Source organism: Ovis aries, chromosome 24, assembly GCF_016772045.2.
Source record: "Ovis aries strain OAR_USU_Benz2616 breed Rambouillet chromosome 24, ARS-UI_Ramb_v3.0, whole genome shotgun sequence".
Lineage (NCBI taxonomy): Eukaryota > Metazoa > Chordata > Mammalia > Artiodactyla > Bovidae > Ovis > Ovis aries.
In genome coordinates this window covers 14,320,497-14,348,044 of record NC_056077.1, presented here as the reverse complement: position 1 = coordinate 14,348,044, position 27,548 = coordinate 14,320,497, and the positions used below count along the sequence as shown (strand labels likewise).

General features: G+C 42.1%; 1 protein-coding gene across 3 annotated transcripts; it reads right to left on the bottom strand.

The window, feature by feature from the left end:
• Positions 1 to 1,206: 1,206 nt before the first annotated feature.
• MPV17L (MPV17 mitochondrial inner membrane protein like) lies at positions 1,207 to 26,778 on the bottom strand. 3 transcript variants are annotated; one of them, XM_060406274.1, is made up of 5 exons: positions 26,392 to 26,778; positions 22,671 to 22,741; positions 21,178 to 21,207; positions 20,874 to 21,096; positions 1,207 to 6,960 (listed from the first exon to the last, which is right to left on the bottom strand). In XM_060406274.1, exons 1-4 carry the CDS (start codon positions 26,699 to 26,701, stop codon positions 20,917 to 20,919), a joined length of 591 nt encoding a protein of 196 aa, XP_060262257.1. In that variant the 5' UTR covers positions 26,702 to 26,778; the 3' UTR covers positions 1,207 to 6,960; positions 20,874 to 20,916. The 3 variants fall into 3 exon arrangements, with proteins under 3 accessions (XP_060262257.1, XP_004020837.1, XP_042095951.1); XM_004020788.6 differs by lacking the exon at positions 1,207 to 6,960 and having other exon boundaries at positions 7,235 to 21,096; XM_042240017.2 differs by lacking the exons at positions 1,207 to 6,960; positions 22,671 to 22,741 and having other exon boundaries at positions 20,880 to 21,096.
• Between the last annotated feature and the right edge of the window lie 770 nt (positions 26,779 to 27,548).

The window sequence follows — 27,548 nt, the reverse complement described above, 5'->3', positions numbered from 1 at the left end:
CCCTGCGCTAGCAGATGGATTCTTAACCACTGGACCCCCAGGAAAGTCCCCAGTTTTCTTTCTGAGGTAAGAGGATCATGGAAAAAGCAAGAGAGTTCCAGAAAACCATTTATTTCTGCTTTATTGACTATGCCAAAGCCTTTGACTGTGTAGATCAAAATGAACTGTGGAAAATTCTGAAAGAGATGGGAATACCAGACCATCTGACTTGCCTCTTGAGAAACCTATATGCAGGTCAGGAAGCAACAGTTAGAACTGGACATGGAACAACAGACTGGTTCCAAATAGGAAAAGGAGTACATCAAGGCTGTATATTGTCACCCTGCTTATTTAACTTCTATTCAGAGTACATCATGAGAAACACTGGGCTGGAAGAAGCACAAGCTGGAATCAAGATTGCCGGGAGAAATATCAATAACCTCAGATACGCAGATGACACCACCCTTATGGCAGAAAGTGAAGAGGAACTCAAAAGCCTCTTGAAAGTGAAAGAGTGACAAAGTTGGCTTAAAGCTCAACATTCAGAAAACGAAGATCATGGCATCTGGTCCCATCACTTCATGGGAAATAGATGGGGAAACAGTGGAAACTGTCAGACTTTATCTTTTTGGGCTCCAAAATCACTTCAGATGGTGATTGCAGCCATGAGATTAAAAGACGCTTACTCCTTGGAAGGAAAGTTGTGACCAACCTAGATAGCATATTGAAAAACAGAAACGTTACTCTGCCAACAAAGTTCCGTCTAGTCAAGGCTATGGTTTTTCCAGTGGTCATGTATGGATGTGAGAGTTGGACTGTGAAGAAGGCTGAGTGCCAAAGAACTGATGCTTTTGAACTGTGGTGTTGGAGAAGACTCTTGAGAGTCCCTTGGACTGCAAGGAGATCCAACCAGTCCATTCTAAAGGAGATCAGTCCTGAATATTCATTAGAAGGACTGATACTGAAGCTGAAACTGCAATACTTTGTCTATTTGATGCAAAGAGTTGACCCATTGGAAAAGACCCTGATGCTGGGAAAGATTGAGGGCAGGAGGAGAAGGGGACAACAGAGGATGAGATGGTTGGATGGCATCACCAACTCGATGGACATGAGTTTGAGTAAGCTCTGGGAGTTGGTGATGGACAGGAAAGCCTGGCATGCTGCAGTCCATGGGGTCACAAAGAGTCAGATATGACCAAGCAACTGAACTGAGAAATCAAGAAATTAAATCAATTCATTTTATTATTTTTATACAATGTTAAAGGTTACACTTAATTTACGGTTATTACAAAATATTGACCATAGTCCCCATTTTGTACAAGGCATCCTTGTACTCTTCCTTACATCCAATACTTTGTACCTCCCAGTACCCAGGTCCTATGTTGCACACCCCCCACCCCGGTAACCACTAGTTTGTTCTCTGTATCTCTGAGTCTGCTTCCTTTTTGTTATATTCACTAGTTTGTGGTAGTGTTTAGATTCCACATATGAGTGACAGCATACAGTATTTGCCTTTCTCTATCTGACTGATTTCACTTAGCATAATGCCTTCCAAGGGCTTCCCAGGTGGCTCTAGTGGTAAAGAACCCCCACCTGCCAATGCAGGAGACATAAGAGACACAGCTTCAATCCCTGAGTCAGGAAGCTCCCCTGGAGGAGGGCATGGCAACCCATTCCAGTATTCCTGCCTGGAGAATCCTGGGGACAGAGGAACCTGGTGGGCTACAGTCCACGGGGTCCCAAAGATTTGGAACATGACTGAAGCGACTGTGCAGGCACAATGCCTTCCAAGTCCATCCATGTTGCTGCAAATGTCAAAATTTCATTCTTTTTTCTGGCTGAGTAGTTTTGCATTGCATACCATACCTTCTTCATCCATCTGTTGATGGCCACTTAGGTTACTTCCATATCTTGCCTATTGTAAATAATGCAATTTTAAAATTAAATACTTCTGTTCATGATCTTCATTTATTTACTCAATCACAGTATCTATTTAGTACCCATGGCAGAAAGTGAAGAGGAACTAAAAAGCCTCTTGATGAAAGTAAAAGTGGAGAGTGAAAAAGTTGGCTTAAAGCTCAACATTCAGAAAACGAAGATCATGGCAGCTGGTCCCATCACTTCATGGGAAATAGGTGGGGAAAGACTGGAAACAGCGGCAGACTTTATTTTTTGGGGCTCCAAAATCACTGTAGATGGTGACTGCAGCCACGAAATTAAAAGACGCTTACTCCTTGGAAGAAAAGTTATGACCAACCTAGATAGTATATTCAAAAGCAGAGACATTACTTTGCCGACTAAGGTCCGTCTAGTCAAGGCTATGATTTTTCCTGTGGTCATGTACGGATGTGAGAGTTGGACTGTGAAGAAGGCTGAGTGCCGAAGAATTGATCCTTTGAACTGTGGTGTTGGAGAAGACTCTTGAGAGTCCCTTGGACTGCCAGGAGATCCAACCAGTCCATTCTGAAGGAGATCAGCCCTGGGATTTTTTAACCAGAGTGGTAGGGGTAAACCTTATTGAGAAGATGCATTTAAGCAAAGAATGGAAGGAATTAAGGGAGTTGGCCATGAGATTATCATAGAGACGAGCCAGTGCAAGAGTCCTGCAGTCTCCAGCCTCCATTAGGGTGACGCCTGCCTCCTGGGGTTCACGCCCTTGAGGGCTGGATTTAGAAGAGAGGAGAAGAGAGTGTGGAGGAAGTGAAAGTGTGCGACTTGAAAACTAAGTTACAAAAGGCCTGTGTTGGGGTTTTCTCGAGTGTTTTTTCTCTGTGTTGGATCTCACTCGAGCGAAAGCCATGTTGGGAGCTTCCCAACGGAGGGGTTTATGTGGTGATGAACCGAGGCCCCGAGCCAACAGCCAGCTGAGTGAGTTTGGAAGCAGGTCCTCCAGCCCGTCGAGACTTCTTCGCTGATGGCAGCCCCAGCTGCCATCTCGACTGTAATCTCGTGAGAAATATGGAGCCCCCACTACTCAGCTAAGCCACCCCCAGGTTCCTGAGCCATGAAAACTGTGTGAGATAATGTATGGTTTTTGTTTTCATTACACTTTGGGGTAATATGTTACACAGCAGCAACTGAGTAATGTAGACCCTAAAGCAAGACTCTGCCTGGAGAACGTGAGGCGGAGAGGGAAGTGGCGGGAACTGAGCGCAGAAGGTCAAAGTCAAGGTCAAGGTCTGGTAGGATCTCCAGGCTTCTGTAAGAATCCTGATTGTTCCCCAGAGTGGGATGGAAAGCCACTGACAGGGTCATTCTCAGAGGAGTGACATGCGATGACTAACTGGTTTGACCACTGAAAAAGAAGGTACGATTTTTTTTTTTAGCACTGTATAATAAATTATTTCATATTCATGATAATTCAGGAAAACTCTTCTTTTTTTTTTTTCTCCCTTGCCTCCAATTTCTGACCTTGATTATCCTGTCAGCGCTGTGTTTTCACTCAGGTCTTCCTTGGATTTTTCAAGTTGGTCTTAGATTCTAGCATCCTCCATGTCTGGAAACCACATCCTTCTCCCTTCAGGCACGCATCCAGAAACAATATGTTGGATCCTGCCTGACATCAGCAGAGCTATTTTTAAACCTTTGTAAAACCCAGACACTCTTTCTTTTAGAGGATTACCCTACAGTGTATCAAACATATTGAAATGCACCCACATCCCACATTTAATATAAATGATATATTTAGGAAAATTGAGTTGCAAATGACTGACCAACATTATATTCCTTTTTAAAGACATTTAAACTTATTCATTTTGATTTACTAAGATTTTTTTTGTATTTTGAAGCCTTATCTATGTATTTATAGACATATATGTATATATACATGCATGTATATATGTATACAGACACACACACGTTTCAAAGATCTTTATAGACCCTTAAAGTTCAAAGACCCTAACCGCTGTGCTTGTGTGTGTGTGTGTGTGTGTGTGTGTGCAAGCGCGTGCGTGTGCTAAATCATACTTTAGTCATGTCCAACTCTTTACAACCCTGTGGACTACAGCCCGCCAGCCTCCTTTGTCCATGGGATTTTCTCCTTATATTGGAGGGGGTTGCCATGGGAACCCCCAGGGAATCTTTCCGACCCAGGGATCAAATCTACATCTCCTGCATTGGTAGGCAGATTCTTTACCACTGAGCCATCTGAGAAGCCCTAAGGTGTATGATACTGACTATAAATCCTCTGAGAGTCAGGGAGAAAAAAAAAGCATAATAAAAGCCAGAACTGGAAGAGATGGCTTTATGGCAAGGTGTCTGGTGTGGGGCTTTGAAAACCAGCTTTAAAATAGAGTAGGTGCTCAGTTCAACAATTGTTGAATAAATGGATAAATGAATGAATGAGCAGTAAGTACTATCGTGAATTTTTAGTCCCCTACCACCATTTATTGTATCCATGGCTCTACCCTGTACCAGCAGCTCTGAGGAAGTAAAATACAGTTTTTTAAAAAATGCTGATAACCCAGAAGTCAGTCAATTATTAGCTTTTGGATTTCAAAACAGTCTTTGGAAACCAATCATAGAAGGATTTTCAAAAGCTCTTACAGTCCAAAAACTAACTTCTGAGTATCAAAAGTCAAGTCCCTAAGGGCTCACAGCATAGTTTCTGCAATGATTGATAGATTTGTGAAGAACAAATGAAGAGTCAGATGACCTTGCCCTGGGAGATAGATTCCTTAACAGAGGGAGGGCTGCAGAGGCCCCTAGGAGAGGAGTCCCTCAGGTTGGAGAGACAGCTTGGAGGGTTGAGTCAGCATGGAAAGGCCTCCAGCCTCTCTGGGGTAAGCACTGGACCTCATCGGCAAAGGGGCGCCAGGTCAAGGCTCACAAATCACCCAAGTTACTCCCTAAGCCAAGTCCAGCCTGGGTCCATACCCAGGAGCTCTGTGGTAGCCCTCCCCAATGCCTGCATGTCCATTTTCCAGCCAGACAGACTCATGTGCAGCTCAGACGGAATCCAGCCCTCTAAATTATCCTGTGTATAGGAATTCCTTGGCAATCCAGTGGTTAGGACTCCACGCTTCACTGTAGAGGTCAGGGGTTCGAACCCTGGCTGGGGACCTAGGATCCCACAACACACCAGCATGGCCAAAATAAGTAAATGAGTTGTTCTGTGTGCATAAGCCCATTTTCCTTAATCTTGGGTAGAGAACGGAAGGGAAAGCCTTGCCATTCTGATTGAAGCCAGGATGGGGATAAATATGAACCTAGGAAATAGGAAAAAATACTTTTTTTCAACTTTGATTAACAAGTAGAATTTGGATAAAAAGAAGGCAAGGACACAGCATCCTACGATATGACCCACAAGCAAACGGGACAACATAGAAGTCAGTCTGTAGCAGGGAAAGCACAGTGGGGAGTAACAGATAAACTGGTTTTCGCTTTTACCATTTGTCTGTATTGCTCATCATTCTTTCCACACATTTGCATTTGGGACTTCTCCGGCAGTCCAGTGGCTAAGATGAAAGGCCTGCAAGGCAGGGGGCCCAGGTTCAATCCCTGGTTGGGGAACTAGAGCTCTTCACATGCCACAACTAAAGATCCTGCATGCTGCAGCTAAGACTCAGTGCAGCCAAATAAATAAATATAAATAAAATCTGCCTCCTCTAGCTTTTGCCTTACAGTGGAGTATTTTATACACCTTTTTCCTTCTTTTTATTTTTTACAGAGTGAAATCATTTTCATTTCTTCAGAGAAAAGCATAATTGCTCCAAACTGTTGAGAAATTACTCTAGATGTATATATTGCTCCTTAAAATTTCTTCCAGAGGGTAAAATAAATTACTTTTGTTCATTAACTCTTTTCAGAGATTTCACACATCACCTGCAGGAGATTCTCTAATAGTCTTCTCACAGATTCATTATTGGCCAAAAGCCTGGAAATCTCAGTTCACTTTAGTAATACTTATCATTATAGAGCAAAAACAGTCTGCAAAAACTTGGCATGTTACCATTTTTGCCTAGTGGGTTTTTATCTTATTGTTCAGAATATTAATACTTCTTGTCCCTTTATTAAGTCCTCTAAATATTATAAAGCATTTTTTCTGGTATTCAACTCATGTATAAACTGACTTTTCCCCACTTCCTTTTAGTAGCAAAAAATTAAAGTAAAACTGGCCAAAACATGCAAGAACCTTTAATGACAGACACACCATTCCACCCCCTGAGAACATTCTTTTAATCTTCCATTTAGAGACCTGTGATTGAAGAAGTCAAGTGAACAGGGAATATTTTTACTTTGGTTCAGTAGTTTCAACTTTCCAATTTATTAATATAACCCTTATGCAGAAGACATTCAGAAAGAATGACCTGTGAAAATTTAACAAACCTGAACTTTTACATGTAACTTGATTTCATCTGTTCTATAGCTATTCAAATTCTAGAACTAAAAGCTAAGTGCTGGGTACAAGGAAGGCAATTCCATCTCCTACCTTCCAAGTTACCTTCCTATATTTTAGGAATCTAAAATATATAATATAATCGAATATATTTATATTAATTTTTATATAAAATTAATTTATAATATTATATATAATATAATTCCTATTATATTCACAACAGTTTGATTATAATTTTGAAAAACCTAAAAGGATTTGATGGGAATGTAAATCAGTACAGTCACTGTGGAAAACAGTATGAAGTTCCTTAAAAAAAAAATAAAAATAGAGTTACTGTATGATCCAGCAATCCCACTCCTGGACATATATCTGGAGAAAATTTAATCTGAAAAGATACATGCACCCCAGTGTTCACAGCAGGACTGTTTCCAACAGCCAAGACATGGAAGCAAACTAAGTGCCCATCCACAGAGGAAAGGATAAAGAAGATGTGTTTCTGTTGCTCAGTCGCTAAGTCGTGTCTGACTCTTTGTGACCTCCATGGACTGAATACTGGAGTGAGTAGCCATTCCCTTCTCCAGGGAATCTTCTTGACACCAGGATCGAACTGAGGTCTCTTCCATTGCAGACAGATTCTTTACCATCTAAGCCACCAGAGAAAGAAAGAAAGAAAGTGAAGTCGCTCAGTCGTGTCCGACTCTTTGGGACCCCATAGACTATAGCCTACCAGGCTCCTCTGTCCATGGGATTTTCCAGGCAATAGTACTGGAGTGGATTGCCATTTAAATTCACATCCATTCCATTGTGTATGGGATACCACTCAGGCGTAAAAAAAGAATTAAATAATACCATTTTCAGCAACATGGATGGACCTAGATATTATCCTACTAAGTGAAATAAGTCAGATAGAGAAAAACATCACATGATATCATTTATATGTGGAATCTAAAATATAATACAAATGAATGTATTTACAAAACAGAAATAGACTCACAGACATAGAAAACAAACTTATGGTTACCAAAGGGGAAGGGGTGGGAGGGATAAATTAGGAGTTTGACATTAGCAGATGCATACTGTGCTGTGTGTGTGCTTAGTCGCTCAGTCACATCCAGTGCTTTTCGACCCACTGGACTGCAGCCCACCAGGTTCCTCTATCCATGGGGATTCTCCAGGCGAGAATACTGCAGTGGGTTGCCATGCCCTCTTCCAGGAGATCTTCCCAACCCAGGGGTCGAACTCAGGTCTCCCACATTGCAGAGACACATGCTACTATATAGAAAATAGATAACCAATGAGGAGCTACGACATCACACTGACTGCATAGCACAAGAAACTATATTCAATATTCTGTAATAAATCATAATGGAAAGAATACGAAAAAGAATATACATATATGTGTGTATATATATGTATATAAATGGAATCACTTTGCTGTATATAAGAAACTAACACAGCATTGTAAATCAACTGTACTTCAATGAAAAAAATATGTTTTAAAACAAAAGCAGGATACAAATTCTGTTCAAGTTCCCATAGATTATAAACCAAGAGACACTGGAACATATCCGGGGACATAAAACAAGGTGCAAAAATTTCTTGGCCTAAAGGTATTGAAATCATATAGACTATGTTCTTTTTATCAATGTGGAATTATGTTAGAAATAAATATCAAAAGGTAATTTAAAATAACCTACATATTTTCAAGTGCAATGTGACATTTACGGAGAGAGATCTTTGACTTAGCCATAGTAGAACTGTTAGTCACTTAGTCATGTCCAACTTTTTGCAACCACACAGACTGTAACCTGCCAGGATCCTCTGTCCATGGGGTTGTCCAGGCAAGAATACTGGAGTGGGTTGTCATTCCCTTCTCCAGTGGATCTTCCTGATACAGACATCAAACCCAGGTCTCCTGCACTGAAGGAAGATTCTTTACCATCTGAGCTACCAGGAAGCTCTGTAGCTTAGCCATGGAAAGCCTCAGTAAAGTTAAGACTGGAAATACAGAGGGTGATTTCAGAGAAGAAAGCATTTAAATGAGAAATTAATAGGAAAGACACTTTAAAAACCCCACATATTTGGAAAGTAAATGTCCACTTTTAAATGGTGGTTGTATCTAAGAAGCCATAACAAGGAAAATTAAAAAATATTTGTAACAGAATAAATATGAAAAGAGCATTTATCAGAATTTGTTGTATATGGCTGAAGTTGCTCAATGCTGCTAAATACAATGTGGAATCTTGAATGAGGCATGAAAATAATGGATACTAGCATAAAATTCTGTGAAATTTGAACAAAATCTGTACTTTAGTTATAATACTATACCACGTTAATTTCCTGTTGTTGTTTTTTTTTTTAACAACATAGCCATTTCTTTATATTCTCAGAATTGGATCAGAAGTTTCAAGCCTCATTCAAAATCTTTAAAAATCTTTAAGATAATAATCTTTCTAGACTTGTAGCAATAATACTAGATACCAGAATAAATGGAACTATATCAAAGTTTTGAGTGAATATAAACTAGAAATCTAGCATTCTATCCACATTTACTCAAACAAGTGGAACCAAAATGTCATAAATGTTTTAGCTAGGCAAAAATTCATAAATTTTCTGAAATATATATTCTATTATATGTGCTATTTATATATGATAAAATCTTGAGAAAGAAAAAAAAGAGAGATGGGGAAATTGGAAAATAAGGACCTACGACATAGCACAGGGAACTATGTTCAATATTCCGAAATAAACCATAATGGAAAGAATATGAAAAAAAATGTGTGTATATGTATATAAACTGAATCACTTTTCTGTATGCCAGAAACTAATACAGCATTGTAAATCAACTACACTTCAATAAAATAGTTTCAATAAAGAATAAAGTTTAAAAATAAAACAATGTGGTAAAGAAAGGGACCTGAAAGGAAGGTGCAGTGATACAGAAAGGGGAGCCACAGAAAAATCTACTGTGACCCCAAGGCACACACACGTTCACAAACAGCATAACTGTATACATTTGCTGAAGTCAACTCCAGAACAAAGCAACATATTTTTCAGATACATACTTGCAGTTCCCTCATGGACTGTGTTCAGGGAAATCTATTTCAGTCAACACAGTAGGAAAGGATTTAAATCAGGAAAAAAGAAATGAGTGGGAAAAAAAAAAAGAATGAGTGGACTCCAGGCCAAAGGAGCCACAAGAACATGGGACTGCAGTTTCAGTAATTTTCCAGCTGAAGCTCAAGTTGGCCTCCATAGTATTAATAAGAGGAATCTTAATAACGCATTCCCCCCTATTTAATACTCAAAAAGAATAGCTCTTGAGAAGTCAGTTGGGAACGACACCAATTCTAAATTTTCAGCTCTATCAGAGTACATACATTCATAAGATGCAGACGAAACATTTGGAAGAATTCAGTAAGTGACAAAGAGCACACGTTAGATAAGGACAACCTGTATCTCAATCCAGAGTAAAGACATAAATCTTATATTTGCAATAAAGACGATTAGGAAAGATTACAGGATGTAAATCTCATTTCCTTTACATATTTCCCAGAATATTCATACCACCGATAACACAAAAGAGTAATTTTCTGTATTTAACTAAAATTCATTTATTTTTCATATACATTAAATCACAATTACCCTAAAAATTTAATATACATAAAATTTAAATTTAGAAATGAAGCAACCGGTGGTGTTTTTGCAACCCGTTCCATACAAAATATGAAGAGTACTCTGGCTCCATGGTTCAGAAGACGAACAAATAGTTCTTCCTTATGAACATTAAAAAGGCAATATTCAGACGCAGCAGGTGTCTGCCCCACTGTCTGACCTCAGTACTGAGGTAGGTTATCCATCATACTGACCGAGTCCTTCACTAGGAAGCGTCATCAGACACTGTGATACTCTCAAGTCTGAAATGGCTTTTAATCCAACAGCAATCAATTCTGTCTCCCAAATTCACAGAATTCACAACATACGTACTCCATCCACTGTCAATCTAACTGAAAATGTAATCAGTTCTGCTCTTTGGCAATTATTTGATGACCTGACTGAATTTCCATTTCCAGGTCATATATGGAGGCTGGGGAATAGGCGTGTATAACCACCTATGCTTAGTCACTCAGTTGTGTCCCACTCTTTGCAACCCCATGGACTGCAGCCCGCCAGGCTCCTCTGTCCATGGGATTCTCCAGGTAAGAATACTGGAGTGGGTTGCCATGCCCTCCTCCAGGGGCTCTTCCCAACCCAGGGATCAAACCTAGGTCTCCCACAGTGCAGGAAGATTCTTTACCACCAGAGCCATCAGGGAAGTCCAAGAATACTGGAGTGGGTAGCCTATCCCTTCTCCAGGGGATCTTCGCGACTCAGGGATTGAACCAGGGTCTCCCACATTGCAGGTAAATTCTTTACCAGCTGAGCTACCAGGGAAGCCCCTATATAACCACCTACATATTATGATTTCAGGGGCCCCAGAAATTAATGTCCAGAGTAAATCTGTAACAGTTGTGAGCTGGGTGTCAGCACCCAGACAACCATACTGCATGAGCCACAAACTATGAAATATACACATAAATATTCATATACGTAAACAGGAGGCATTATGCAGGGTTCTCCGGAGAAACAGAACCAATAGGATTGTGTATAGAGCAAGAAAAGGAGATTTATGAAAAGGAATCGGCTCACATGATGATGGAGACAGGTCCCAGACTACAGGATGAGTGAGCAAGCTGGAAACCCAGGAGAGGCCACACTTTAGTTCCAGCCTGAGTCTGAAGGCCTGAAAACAAGGCAAGCCAATGTGAAGCTCTCATCTGAAGGCTGACAGGCTCCAGACACAGGAAGAGCCAATGTTTTGAGTCCAAAGGTAGCAAAAAGGTCAATGTCCTAGTTTGAAGGCAGTCAGGCAGTAAGAATGCTATTACTTAGGATGAAGCCAGGCTTTTTGTTCTATTCAGGCCTTCAACTGATTGGACGAGGCCCATCCACAATAGGGAGGGCAATCTACTTGACTTAGTCTATAATATACATGTCACTCTCATCCAAAAACACCTTCAGAGAAACACCTAGAATAATATTTGACCAAATATCTGGGCACCTCATGGCCCAGTCAAGTTGACACATAAAATTAACCATCACAAAAGGGTTTCCCTCATAGCTCAGCTGGTAAAGAATCCACCTGCAATGCAGGAGACCCTGATTCAATTCCTGGATTGAGAAGATCCACTGGAGAAGGCATAGGCTATCCATTCTAGTATTCTTGGGCTTCCCTTGTGGCTCTGCTGGTGAAGAATCCGCCTGCAATGCAGGAGACCTGAGTTCAATCCCTGGGTTGGGAAGATCCCCTGGAGAAGGGAAAGGCTATTCACTCCAGTATTCTGGCCTGGAGGATTCCATGGAGTGTATAGTCCATGGGCTTGCAAACACCTGGACACGACTGAGTGACTTTCACTTTCTTTCAATGGTAGTCTACTGGTTTGAAGGAGGCCAAACTACCTTGATTCTACCCAATTGTTTTTCTTTCTCTTTCTTTATTTTTGGCTGTGTTGGGGCTTTGTTGCTGTGCAGGCTTTCTCTAGTTGCAGTAAGTGGAGGCTACTCTCTACTTGCTATACACGGGTGGCTTGTGGTGGCTTCTCTTGTGGAGCATGGGCCCTAGGGCATGGGCTCAGTAGTTGGGGCACATGGGCTTAGTTACTCCAGGGCATGCAGAATCTTCCCAGATCAGGGACTGAATCCATATCTCCCACACTGGCAGGTGGATTCTTAACCACTGGACCACCAGGGAAGTCCTACACATTTCTTAAAGACAAACAATCCAATCTTTAGAGAGTTATATAAAGAGATGATTTTCAGAGGGTGTGTGCAAGTTGGACCAGGGGCATCAAAGCCTTCAAGTCCTCACCATCTCTAAGAAAACACAATTTTCTGGGCCTGGGACCAAAGTAAGTGAAGGTCTGAGCTGTATCCAGCTTAAGACAGGACAGCTACCTGCACACAGGGATGAAAATGAAAGGGTCATCCATCCAGACTGCTCAGCAGCAGTCTAGAGGCAAAAAACAGGAGAAATCCACAAATTACATTCATTCATTCAACAGTGTTACAGAGCTTCTGCTCCATGCCAGACACTGTGCTAGACATTTCAGAAACAAGTATAAATAAGAACTATATTCTTCCTTTCAGAAGTTCATTTCAGTAGGGATTATAAATATGCAAACAGAGGATGATCATACATTGTGAAAAGTTCACAATAAATTGCAATGATCTCTGCCCAGCTGGTTTTAATTCAATGGGAAGTAGACCGCGTAATGTAAAGTATATCAGAAATCTTCTGCCAAAACACACCTTCTCTCCACCCCCACCCACCCAGCAATAGTTCCCTAAAACTCCATCCAGAGATACGCTGGCATTAGTAATTTAAAAAGCGAAGCAAAACTCAACTAGAAAGGCTGTCATCCACATCTTAGTAAATTAGTTTAATAAACCTACTCCTCTAAATGGAGCTGAAATCAGTCACATGAAGAGAATGGGAGATTTGAGAAATGAGGAAAAGAAATGAGAACTGATTTGGAAGATACAGCACTAAGCCAGAGAGAACGTGGGCTTCCCTGGTGGCTCAGCGATAAAGAATCCTCCTGCAATGCAGGAGCCACAGGAGATGTGGGCTCAATCCTTGGATCAGGAAGATCCCCTGGAGAACGGCATGGCAACCCACTCCAGTATTCTTGCCTGGAGAATCCCATGAACAGAGGATGCTAGAGGGCTACAGTCTATGCATCGCAAAGAGCTGACACGATTGAATCAACAGGACACACGCACAGAGACAATGCAGAGAACAGGCATCCAGAGATAGAAGAGGATTTCAGAAAAGAAAGGGGATGCAGCAAGGTCGAAGTCTTTGGGCACAAGAACCTATTAAGTTTCTAATACTTTCAGAAGATGAATCTAATTTCGGATGGAACCTGCCTCCAAAATGTTTCAGTTTAGTTCAGTCGCTCAGTTGTGTCTGACTCTGTGACCCCATGAACTGCAGCACACCAGGCCTCCCTGTCCATCACCATCTCCCGGAGTTCACGCAAACTCATGTCCATCGAGTTGGTGATGCCATCCAGCCATCTCATCCTCTGTCACTCCCTTCTCCTCCTGCCCCCAATCCCTCCCAGCATGAGTCTTTTCCAATGAGTCAACTCTTCGCATGAGGTGGCCAAAGTACTGGAGTTTCAGCTTTAGCATCAGTCCTTCCAAAGAAATCCCAGGACTGATCTCCTTTAGAATGGACTGTTTACTCAGTTCAAAATTCTCCCAAGGGCTGAACTTCCTCCTTTTTCTTTCTCCAGAAGGAAGAAGAGACCCACAGAGCAAGCTCTGCTTCCATCTCTGAATCATGGCTGTCTTGTCACTGAACTGTGTGGGCTCTAACTTCATCAGTTTCCGTCCCCTAGGAGTGTCTGGGTGGTCAGGTTTGTGGAGGAATGAAGGACAGAAGAGGGCTTGTTATGGCCATTTGACAGAAAGAGGAAGGTATGGATAAATAAAGATTTAAAGAAAGACAGACTTACAACAGGGAAGCAAACTAAAAAAAGATAAGCTTCTGATATATGCCCATAATGTTAATCAGTTATTAACTATACACTTGGGTGACTACAGTTTATAATAGCTTGAAATCCCAAGTACATCATTTATTGTTAAACCAGATTTCCCATTTCACTTATTCCCATGGACAATATTAAAAGAAAATTTTTCAATAGGTTTAAAATTGCATTTTCTATGACTTGGTTTCTTCAGATTCTAAGCATTGTAGGCAAAACTAGATTACATATAGCCAATGCAAAGTCAAGATCTTCAGGCACAAAAAATCCATTAATGTTCTAATACTTTCAGAAGATGAACCTTATTTCAGATGAAAGCTGCCTCCAGAATATATGGTTAAGTATGTTCTGGGTATAATTTGTTTTGGCAAACAGCGTAGAAATTCATATGAAACTCTACTGAACTAACAGTAAATTGCCCACGTAGAAAAAAATAAATTTTCAATAGCTTCAAAAGAATTCTAAAGGATGACAATCCTTGGAGGAGAAATAAAACATGGATGAGTTAGAAATTGTAGTTCTGGGCTGTTATTTAGTTGCTAAGTCATGTCCAACTCTTTTGCGAGCCCATGGACTGTAGCCCATCAGGCTCCTCTGTCCACGAGATTCTCCAGGCAAGAATACTGGAGTGGGTTGCCATTTCCTTCTCCAGGCCATCTTCCCAATCCAGGGATTGAACCTGCGTCTCCTGCATTAGATACAACCTGAAATAGCAAAGTTAAATTTCTATATCCACATGTTTTATAGTGAAAGAAACAGAATAAAATTTTCTTAAAAGTATTAATAAATCCAAATTGCAATTATTAATGAAGTATTAGAATGTGAAAAAATGTTTTCTACCTTGAGTTATCTTTTAGTAGCTCTGGGTTTCTCTGGTGGCTTAGACAGTAAAGTGTCTGTCTGCAATGCAGGAGACACAGGTTTCATCCTTGGGTTGGGAAGATCCCCTGGAGAAGGAAATGGCACCCCACTCCAGTATTCTTGCCTGGAAAATCCCATGGACGGTGGAGCCTGGTAGGCTACTGTCCATGGGGTCACAAAGAGTCGGACACGACTGAGCAACTTTACTTCACTTAGTAGCTCTAATTCCTTTCCTCCACTGGACAGTTTTCTTATTCTGGATCCCAAAGAAAATCAGTGCCAATAAGATAAAGTTTTCCTAAAGCACTCTTCATTTTTATGAACCCCTAAGTGCCAAATTCCACTCACTGTATACTGGACAAATTAATCACTTTGTCTATTCAATCTCCTTAGTGATAGATTTTGAGGAAAACATTTTTTCATGCCACTGTCACACATGGCTTCAGAAAATTTTCAATTCAGTGCACTCAGTCCTATTTTAAGTATATAATTTACTCAAATTTAATAGATATTAATGTATCTTACATTACTGGGGCAAGAGTAAGGAAATTTCTAGACAGTTTAACTCTAAAATAATTGGTTTGCATAGTTGTAAAGTAGTTCATACAACAGAAGAGCTATTTCACAACATGTAACACAAGCTTTGTCATTTAAAACTATAACTATAGTTTTAGAGTAACTACAGTAAAGGCTACCAGAGTAACTACAGTAAGGGCTACTCGGCAGCCTTCTAGATGAGCTTTAATATTACTTACGGTGAAAGAATAGTGTTTGGGAAAATATTTGAGAAAACAAACCTTGGAGGAAGAGAGAAAAGCTTCAGTTCAGTTCAGTTCAGTCACTCAGTCATGTCCGACTCTTTGCAACCCCATGAATCGCAGCACGCCAGGCCTCCCTGTCCATCACCAACTCCTGGAGTTCACTCAGACTCACGTCCATCGAGTCAGTGATGCCATCCAGCCATCTCATCCTCTGTCATCCCCTTCTCCTCCTGCCCCCAATCCCTCCCAGCATCAGAATCTTTTCCAATGAGTCAACTCTTCACATGAGGTGGCCAAAGTACTGGAGTTTCAGCCTCAGCATCATTCCTTCCAAAGAAATCCCAGGGCTGATCTCCTTCAGAGTGGACTGGTTGGATCTCCTTGCAGTCCAAGGGACTCTCAAGAGTCTTCTCCCACACCACAGTTCAAAAGCATCAATTCTTCGGCCCTCAGCCTTCTTCACAGTCCAACTCTCACATCCATACAAGACCACAGGAAAAACTATCATTCATCAAAGTTTGATAATCTTTACTTAATGTGTTACTCTGTACTGTAGAGAATATACAGCATATATTCTCTGAATACTTGCAAATAATACGCTTTAAATTTTTATGCAAACCAAACAATAATAATAAGATAAAATTGTACAAAGTACAATTGTAAAATTGTAAAATAAATGTAAAATTGTAAAATAAAATTATACAATGGTTGCATAACTCTAAGAACATACTAAAACCCACTAAATTATTTAAACTATTATCCAAAGAAATGACATTGAGTGGTATTTAACCATTTAAATCACAACACATTCAGTTCAGTTCAGTTCAGTTGCTCAGTCATGTCTGACTCTTTGCGACCCCAAGACTGCAGCATGCCAGGCTTCTCTGTCCATCACCATCTCCTGGAGCTTGCTCAAACTCATGTTCATTGAGTCAGTGATGCCATCCAACCATCTCATCTTCTGTCGTCCCCTTCTCCTCCTGCCTTCAATCTTGCCCAGCATCAGGGTCTTTTCCAATGAGTCAGTTCCTTGAAGCAGGTGGACAAAGGATTGGAGCTTCAGCTTCAGCATCAGTCCTTCCAATGAATATTCAGGGTGGATTTCCTTTAGGATTGACTGGTTGGATCTCCTTGCTATCCAAGGGACTCTCAAGAGTCTTCTCCAACACCACAGTTCAAAAGCATCAATTCTTTGGTGCTCAGCTTTCTTTATGGTCCAACTTTCACATCCATACATGACTACCGGTAAAAACCATAGCTTTGACTAGATGGACTTTTGTCAGCAGAAAATTTTTAAAATGTGCAAACTCTCACATTGCCTAATTCTTTCTCACCAAACCAACTATGACATAGATAAAATGGAGTAACTGTCATTAATTTTCCTACAAATGAAAGAGTGATAGGTTGCAAATTATGTATGATTTTAAATTATAAGTAAGCTAGACAGAAGTATCTACATTATTCAAAGTTGAGGAATGGTTATGGATATTTCTCTCTATGTTAGAAGCTACATGCCTTTTTTTTTTTTCTTTGCTTTCTCCTTCAAGATCACATCTCATCCTGGGACTTCCTGGTGGTCCAGGGACTAGGACTCCATGCACCCAATGCAGGGGGCCCAAGTTCAATCAATGGGCAGGGAACAAGATCCCACATGCTGCAACTAAGAGTTTGCACGCTGAAACTAAGGATTCCATATGCCTCAACTAAACAACCCAAGTGCTACAACTAAGACCAGTGCAGTCAAATTAAAAAAAAAAAAAAATCTCATCTGATCCTACCATTACCACTCCAGTTCACAGACCCTCAGTCTTTTGAATCCATCTTTCAACATCGAACTGTGGCATCTCCTCCATGGAGCCTCCCCAGATTGCTCAGGCACCATGATTTTAAAAACTTATGTGCTTCCCTGGTGGTTCAAACGGTAAAGTCTGCCTGCAATGCCGGAGACCAAGGTTTGATCCCTGGGTCAGAAAGATGCCCTGGAGAAGGAAATGGCAACCCACTCCAGTATTCTTGCCTGGAGAATCCCGTGGACAGAGGAGCCTGGTGGGCTACAGTCCATGGGGTTGCAAAGAGTCGGACATGACTGAGCAACTTCATTTTCACTTTTCACTGCTTATGTCACCAGCCTATGTCTGGGTGGCATTATTACATTAACAGTCAAGCTTTCTATTGACCACTTGTCATGGATGCTGTTCAGGTACTGAATGGTGAACTGGATTAGATCTCCTGAGAACCTGACTATCATTTTTTTAATACTTATCCTTGCAACTAGATCAAGGACTTCTTTTTTAATTTTTAAAAAACATTTATTTACTTGGCTGCATTGGTCTTAGCTGTGGCACGTGGGATCTTTGTAGCATCGTGAGGGATTTTTTGTTGTGGCGCATGGACTCTCTAGTTGTGGCACGCAGACTCAGCAGTTGCAGTGCTCAGGCTTAGTTGCTCTGTGGCTTGTGGGATCTTTAGTTCCCCAGCCAGGGACTGAACCCAAGTCCCCTAAATTGGTAGGCGAATTCTTAACCACTGGGCCACCAGGGAAGTCCCCAAGACCATCGACTTCTTTTAACAGTTGTCACATGCTATTTATCCTCTCCACATCCCTACAGTGGCCATTTAATAACCTTTACTATTTACGTGAGGGTTATGAAATTTTATCTAAACAGTTATCCTAGTGGACTATAAGACGGGTTCCATCCACTCATGTAGAAGGAAAAGATCTCTCCTGAATTGAGAATTCATTTTTTAGTTATTTGAGTAAAAGGCCTATATCTGAAACTGGAAATGGAAACCAGGAAAGTCAAGACTGGACACCCTTGATATTAATGGTAGCAGGGCCAGGAAGACAGCTCCCTGGGGGTGGTGGCCAATGGCATCATTACAAGGTGACTATGAAAGAGCCAGAAAAGGAGGAAAACTGGCTAAGTGCCATCACAGCTACAGGGCAAATGGACCCAGGATCAGGAAGCAGTAGTCTGTGAGCTTTGAAAACAAATGTTTTGACATCCTCCAAATTTCCATTTTGTTTTCTACATGTATTAGGTGAAGTTGTTTTGAAAATCCAGTCTTCTTCAGCTCTGTCATGGGAAATGAATGAAAGGTTTTACCTTTGCCTGAGCAACAGGGGACCAGAAAAGAGGGCCAGGGGGTAACCTACAAGCACAAACCCTAGGGAGGACTTTCCTGATGGTCCAGTGGTTGGGGCTCCACACTTTCAAAGCAGAGGACCCTGGTTGGAGAACTCAGTCTGCACGCTGCGAGGCATGGCCAAAAATAATGATTGAAAAAACAGACAGAGAAGAAGAAGCCTTATGGAATGGAGAAATTTGGAAGAATAGCATCCATCTGGTCTGTTCTAAACCCTGGAAGGTCAAGAGCGTGTTTTACCAAGGATGGCAGCATTTTAAAACAAACATTGCATTATTTCAAATGAGTTCCATTTCTCACACTAAAGCACAAAAAGACTCGAGAAAAATTAAAATGGTATCATTTGCAAAAATTCCGAGAATACATGCTACATGTCTCTGGAGTACAGAGTAACACATTATTGAGTCAAGATTATCAAACTTTTATGAATAATAAGATTTTCGCCCTTCCCCCAAGGTTTGTTTTCTCAAATGTTTTCCCAAACACTACTCTTCCACCATAAGCAGTGCTGAAACTGATCTAGAACAGTGTCAAGCAGTCCTTACTATAGTTACTTGGGATATGCTTTTCTTTTTGATAGATAAATTGATTGATTGATCTCTAGTTGTGGCGTGTGGGCTCCAGAGCATGGGCTCAGTAATTGCAGTACAAGGTAGGGCTTAGCTGCCCCTCAGCATGTGGCATCTTCCCAGACCAGGGATTGAACCTATGTCCCCTGCATTCACAGGTGGATTCTTAACTACTAGACCACCAGGGAAGTCCTGGATATATTTTTTAAATGATAAAACAGGTCTTACATGTTGTGAAATAGCTCTTCTGTAATATGAACTACTTTTAAGACTATATGAAAAACCAATTATTTTAGAATTAAACTCTATCTTACTCTTGCCCCAATAATGTAAAATATATTAATATCTATTAGATTCAAATAACTTATGACATATAAATTTAAATTACAACTTACATAAATTATATGCTTAAATATTTAGGCAAACAAGCTTAAATTAATCTTAAATATAAAGTCTCAAGATAAATATATTAATATCGCAATGTCTAACATCTTTAAATTTGTGAAACGCTCCATTGGAAACAACTGAATAGTGATGCATTTCTTGGGTGAAAATTGCTAAAGCTTCTTAAAATAATCACATAATTTTTAAATCCACTGACTTTGAAGATAGAAATGAAAAACTGGATTGAGTTTCTCATGTCAACCTTAAAAATTACCTATAAAGACTTACGTTAAAGCAGTAATTTAAAAAAATATATCATCAGTGTGAATTTCGGGATAAATATTTTCCCTGAAACTTTATGGAATTGAGTTCTTTCTTCCAGAAGAGAAATTTTTTTTTTTTAAGGAACTTCATTCAATATATTTCTTTTTAAAACCAAATATTTTATACATTTCATACATCTAGGAAATGGGATATTTAACCAAGTGAATATACTAAAAACTAAAAAACATTAACCAAAAAAAAAAAAACCAAAATAGAAAACATCAATAAAACGTACTCTATTCAGGACCACTGATGATACACTATTTTTAATATATAAAATGTACTTGCAGAGCTTTCATGTTAGCATAACAATAAATTATTATACAATATTTTGGGGGTAATCTGTTTATTCAAACTTTCTGATTGAATGTGGTGTAAAGAAACATTTACTGTAAGGACTATTTTTGGTACAAAAAAATAATCTGATCCAAAAGTGTTTGGGAGACAACTTGAGATTTTAGAAGAGATGTATACCATCAAAATGGGGGTTTTCTACATCAACTGGCAATAAAATATTAGACCAGAAATAGTAATGATTATAAAATGCCACTTCGGCACTATCATTGATATTAACCAAGGGAGTAGAGGTGTAGGAAATGTGGTCAAAGTGGTGTAGGAAATGGCAACCCACTCCAGTATTCTTGCCTGGAAACTTCCACAGAGAGAGGAGCCTGGCAGGCTACAGTCCATGGGGTCGCAAAGAGCCAGACACAACTGAGCACCAGCATTAGAGAGGTGAAAACGTTAGAGAATTAATAGCTCCAGATTAGAAGTAGGGGGGAGAAGGATATTTGGATAAAATTGAAAGTTATCATTGCTAATTAAAAAGCAGTCAGGTCTATAGGAAAGTAAATCTTCAAAAGGGAGCACGTAACTGGTAAGCAGAGTATTTTATCTGCAGGCAATTCACTGTGCTTACTTAAGGGGAAGAAATGAGTCCCTTTCAGGGAGTTCTTGTCTTGTCATTTCTCTGGGGGCTTTTCAACTTCATCTGTCCCCTTGATACGACGGAAAGTAAAAGCTGATTTGAAGGTGCCATCACCTTCCTGTTGAGAAAAACAGAGGAAGGTGGCCCACAGAAAACCACAGAGTCCAGTGTAAGCTGTTCGCCAGCGAATGGGAATGAGGCTGAAGTTGGTCAGCTGTAACAGAGAGGACACATCTGTGAGAGCTCCATACAAACCAAACCCACGAATTAGCATTCTCAGTAGTTTGAAACTCACCTGTACAAAAGGCCAGTACATCAGACCACTCTGGAATAAAGGAAAATTTTATTAGGATGCTTTTAAATAACACAAAGTAATCAGTTTGTTCTATAAAGTGTTAAAAAAAAAAACAACACACAGACAACAAAATAAATAAATAAAAACAAAGATGAAACAATGGTTTAAAAAAGAAATACCAGGCAGGAAGAATGTGGAGGTGGGAGTATATTTCAGACTAAGCAGATTAAATTAGACGACTTATGGTCTCTCAAGTGGAAGAGGGTGGGAAGTTGTGCAGAAAGCTGTTAGGCACAGGAATAAAGATTTTTATTAGTTGTAGTCACAGACCTAGACTATAGAAAAGTCTACCTGAATGAGGACCAATTCTGGAAGACAACTACTTTCAAATCATTGTTAACAACATATATTTATATATTGCAGTTTTCCTGTTTGCTCATGCAAATGATTCAGGGAAACACCGATAAAACACAGGATCGTCAATGAATTTTTGAAACTATAGACCAAACCCACTTTATGGTGATTTTCTAATAATGTAGTCTAGCTACTTCATGCTAGAGAATAAATTTAGCTTTTAAGATGGATTTATTTTAACAGGCTTTAACCTGTTGGTTCGGGTTTCCCAGGTAATAGTGGTAAAGAATCCACCTTCCAACGCAGGAGAGACAGGTTCGATCCCTGAGTTGGGAAGATTCCCTGGAGAAGGAAAAGGCAACCCACTCCAGTATTCTTGCCTGGGAAATCCCATGGACAGAGGAGGCTGGCGGGCTACAGTCCACGGAGTGGCAAAAGAGTCAGACATGACTTAGTGATTAAACAACAACTGAGTATACAGGACAAGAGGTAACTTGTTTCAAGCCCTGGAACAACCCTGAGAAAGTTTCCTTTTCTGTAAATACCATTGTGACGTTAAGAAGGTTCATTTCACAGGGACACAGCAGAATGCATACCTGGAAACATCAGCTCTAAAAGTGGCAATGATTCCATTAAGCCACTCATATTCTACAATTCCTATTTTGCAATAACCTCTTTGACTCCAAAAATCACTGTAATCACTTACAAGAATAAATACAAGAATGTCAGAAATCATTGTGAACATTGAATAAAATTCAGAGACACATATAGACATTCTTAAAGCTTCTCCTTTAACCATTAAAACAAATTTAAGAACTGTCAAAACATTGTACCCTTGTGTCAACCATCTGGAGCCCTAATTTAAGAATATTTTTATTTAAATGTATTTTATGTTAAAAAGATACCAAAAAGGACTTCCCTGGTGGTCCAGTGGTTAAGAATCTGCCTTCCAGTTCAGAGACGAAGTTTCGATCCCTAATGGGGAACTAAAATCTCACATGCCTTGAGGCAACTAAGCCTGCACACCACAGTGAAAGATCTCGTGCAGAAACTAAGACCTGACACAGCCAAATAAATAAATATTAAAAAAAAAAAAAGATACAGAAAGATCATGGTTGTATTTTTCAAGTCTGTCTTACCTTATACGTATTCCAGAATTTCTGTCTCATGTCCAAAAATATGTCATCCTTTCCTTGGAGAATACTCATACCTATTTGCAAAAACACATACCAAAAGAATTTTAATAAGATTCAATAGGAAGAATACTGTGTAACAGTTCACGTTCAAGTTTTCTATTCCAATATGCAAGGTGACCACCGCTATCACTCACTCAGTATGTCCCATCTGACCCAACAGTGAAAACAAGACAATCTGCATTCTAAAACTGAGTACATTTTAAAGTGATGATTAATATGAAGTGACAATATGGGTATGAGGTTATAGCAGAATTATTTAAAAAAAAACTGTAAGAGAATTCACAAAACCTCAATATAATCACAGTGGGACTATTGGTGACATTTTTCCTCTCCTTTCAAAACATTTTTTGAAATTCTTAAATTTTTAAAAATTAATTTCCTCCTTTTACAGAAAGGCTGCCAGACCCTGGATGTTCTAGCAACTGCAGATTTCCCATCTAAAGAGGCTTTCAAATTGGAATTTGAAAGCGGAACATCAATTCAATGCTCCTAAAAACATGTGGAAAACTTTGATATTCAACAACCCTGAAAAGGAAGTTAGGGGAAAAGAATAAAACCCTCTTATTTTAGGAAGGGTGTAAACATGCTGCTAAGTCACTTCAGTCGTGTCCGACTCTGTGCGACCCCATAGACGGCAGCCCACCAGGCGCCCCCTTCCCTGGGATTCTCCAGGCAAGAACACTGGAGGGGGTTGCCATTTCCTTCTCCAATGCATGAAAGTGAAAAGTGAAAGTGAAGTTGGTCAGTTGTGTCCGACCCTCAGCAACCATAAAAGACTGCAGCCTACCATAAGAGTGCTTTAAAAACTTTCCCCCAACTCTGATTAGGAGGAAGGGGAAATAAAATATTTTAAGTCAATTGCAGGGGATTCTTAGAACAGGACTTACAAGAAAACTGAGCCCAATATTGGTAATACTGTACTCAACTTACACAGCAGTAACTAAGGACTAAGCATTTTCTGTGCTTTTTTTCATAACCCTGGGCTAAGGATGGTCAAGTTACAAAGGAGGAAAAGCGCTCAGGGAGGCTGATAGTGATCCAAGAGCAACCCAGGTGTGGACTCTGAACCAGGTCTCATAATCTCAGCTATTCTAGCTTCCAAGGGATGCCCAGCACAAAGGATCATCTAAGACAGGCAGTTTCCAAGCCTAAAGGGCCTTGAACAGACATCCAACCTACCCCTCTCCTACCTCCCCAACTTCATTTTTACAGGAGGAGAGGGAAGCAGGGTCCAGAAATGTGAAAAGAAAACCAAGCCCCGTGGGCAGGAATCTGTTTCAGGGTCCTTGGGCTTGACTCACAAGCCCCAGCAGCCCTGTGACTGTAGCATCTTTCTGGTTTCAGGCATACTGACATTCCCCAGGGAGATGAAAACCATGCCATGAATTGTGTTTGTTTCGGGCAAATCATTTTTTCTCCTATGACCCTCAGTTTCCTCGTGTGTGTGTGTGTGTGTGTGTGTGTGTGTGTGTGTGTGTGTGTGTGTGTGTTAGTCACTCATTTGTGTCTGACTCTTTGTGACCACATAGACTGTAGCTCGCCAGGCTCCATAGAATTCTCCAGGCAAAAATACTGGAGTGGGTTGCCATTCCCTCCTCCAGGGATCTTCCCGACCCAGGGATCAAACCCAGGACTCCTGCATTGCAGGCAGGTTCTATACTGTCTGAGCCACCAGGGAAGCCCCTTCCTCATATGTAACATGGGAATAATGGTACCTGCCTTGCTGTTTAATTTTGAGAATTAAACAGGAATCTGATTCCCAAAAGCCAACACCACCACCCTCCACCCCATCACCATGGTACAAGGCCACTGCTGCAGCAGGCATGAGGAAACTTCACCAACCTGGCCTGGGCGTCACTCCCGGGGATAAGGCACAGATTTCTGATAAACCAGGCAGCTCCTGCTCTCAGGTCCTCTAGGCCCTGACCTCATGGACCCTGTCAACTTTGTGGCTGGCACTGTATCAGGCATGATTCCTGTGCAATTTGTGAGCAACTCTGGTCCTCGAGGAGAAGGCGATGGCACCCCACTCCAGTACTCTTGCCTGGAAAATCCCGTGCACAGAGGAGCCTGGAGGCTGCAGTCCATGGGGTCACTAAGAGTCGGGTACGACTGCACGCCTTCACTTTCACTTTTCACTTTCATGCAATGGAGAAGGCAATAGCAACCCACTCCAGTGTTCTTGCCTGGAGAATCCCAGGGAAGGGGGAGCCTGGTGGGCTGCCGTCTATGGGATTCCACAGAGGTGGACACGACTGAAGTGACTTAGCAGTAGCAGCTCGTCCTCAAAATGAGATCCATGGGGCAGTGTAGGTTCCTTCAAAGTGGTAATTTGATCACTTCGACCCGTTTAGAAGAAAGCACCAACAGGCACTGGCATGACCCTATGGGGGGGAATCTGTGATCCCCAATGCCAAGGCCTGGCCCAGAATCCTTGAATTTTCTTAATGGATGGGTACCCCTCCCCTGATCACTCCTTTCCAGGTGATAGAAAACGCTATGAAGATGAAGGCCACAGAGCCCTCTCCACTGTTTTAGAATTTTAGGGCGCTAAGGAAGATTCCCAAATGTAGGCCCTCAGGCTCCGCGGTGCACTTTCTGAAGAGTGGGGCTCCCTGCACCCTCACGGGTACAGAGTCCTCTCATAACAGGGGTCCAAGGTCTTCTCACATTTTTCTGTGGGTTTTGATGTGGGGATGGGACTCCCTTCAGGTAAACCTTTACAAAAGCAGGAAAATGGCCCTGAGCACACATTCTGGGGGGAAACAGGTGGGACCCGGAGGCTCAGATGGTATAGAATCTGCCTGCAATGCAGGAGACCTGGGTTCGATCCCTGAGTTCGGGCAGATCCCCTGGAGAAGGAATTGGCAACGGACTCCAGTATCCTTGCCTGGAGAATCCCATGGACAGAGGAGTCTGGGGAGCCTACAGTCCATAGGGTCACAAAGAGTCAGGACACGACTGAGCGACTAAGTCTTGAACACTTAGGCGGGACCTCAGATTCCCCTGTCTCTGCCCCGACCATCCTGAATCCCCTCACATTTGTTTTTCGTGTTGGAAAGGCTTATCCCTCCAGTGGAAACGAGGCCCCCAGGCCTAGGCGTGAATTTTCCCAGGAGCGGGACCGCCTCCCCCCACCCCACCCCAGACCGTCCCACCCCACCCCCACCCCACAACCTAGTCGCAGCGGCTACGGTAACGAGCTGGGGGTCTCCTTGTTATTCCTGTGGATCTTTTTTTTTTTTCAGGGGAAAAATGGATCTCCTTTCCTGTCTCCCCCAATTCCGGCCTGCGTACACCGCAGGGCCCCCTGAAACTTCCAGCCCCAGACTGTTTGCAACCCCAGCGTCCCAAATGCGCCCCTCACGCCCTTATCCCAGGCCTCTCCAGCAACCACGCCTCAATCGCTTTCCTTTCAACCCCCTTAATCCACGGTCCCCAGACTTCCCGGTCCTCACACCTCGATCTCCCGCTCTCGCCCCGACCCTCCCAGCCTCCTAACCCTTGGCCCCCACGGGAAGGTTTCCAGCCCCGGCCCCGTTCCCACAGAGCCCCAGGCTTCTGCTCCGTCCCAGCCCCAGGAAGCCCCTGCCTCCAGTCCCCCAATTCCTGATCCGACCCCGTTCCCCAGCTCCACCTCCAGGTCCCCCTCCCGGCTTCTCACCGGCATAGAAGGTAGAGACGTACACCGGCCCGCCCAGAGCCTGGTCGCACAGCACCTTGGCCAGGATGGTGCGCGGCGCGCGCCCAGGCAGCGCGCGCTCCAGCAGGCTTAGCCACACATAGTTTAAGTTCGCGTGGAAGGCCACGGCCACGGTAGCCACGTGCCGCGTATGTTGCCAGTCGGGCGGGCCGCCCCGCAGCAGCTGCTGCAGCGCGTCGCCGCCCGAGAAGAACCCGGCGTAAAGCAGTACGTTCGCTGGCCAAGGGTAACGCCCGGCGGCGCGCGTGAGAGCCTGCCACCAGCTCACCATGCCGGTTCCCAAGGCGCCCCACGAACGCAGGCCGCTGGCTCCCGGGCCTTCCCCTTTCGCCCTCCGCCCCGGCAGCCGGCGCGCCGCCTCCAGCCACTTGCACCTACCTCCTTCCGATGCTCGAAGGTGATTGGGCGCCCCGCGCACACCCAACCCCCGCCGGCCAATCCCGTGGCCCCTGGCGATCCTGGGGCTGAGCTTTTGATGTGCGGTGGGTCCACAAATGCTTGATCCCCTTGCAAGAAATACCCAGAACAGGCAAATCCATTCAGACAGTAGACTAGTCAGGGGCTGGGCGATGGCGTGGGGGCGGGCGGGGGTGCGAAGTGACTGCTAACCGGGTGTGGGGTTCTTTTGTGGCGTGATGAAATATCTAGTAATTAGGTAATGGTAGCGATTGCCTGGTAACGAAAACCATTGAATGAATCGTGAACTGTGTGGTATGTGAATTATACCTCAAAAACAAACCAAAAAAAAAAAAAAAAAAAGTTAAAAAAAGGAAAAACTTGGGGAAAAGTGGGCATACCAAAACTCTATTACCAAGGTGGCGGTGTATTTTAAATGTTTTTACATGCAAGAGATTCACAGTTTCCACACATACAGTGCACTGACTATGTACCAGTCTTTGGAGACAATGTCAGAAATTAACCTCTGAGGTCTTTTCTGAATGTGAGGTGGTATTCAATCCTCTTCAGAGGCTATGCCTCAATGAATATTACTTCCCAAAACATACGCTGAGTTCCCAGAAGCAGGGGGTCATTGAAAACCCAAACAGCAGGTGTAACCTCTGACCTCATGGAAGTCACTTTCTCTTTGCTTCTTTTTCTCCATTTTCCCTTCCTCCGTG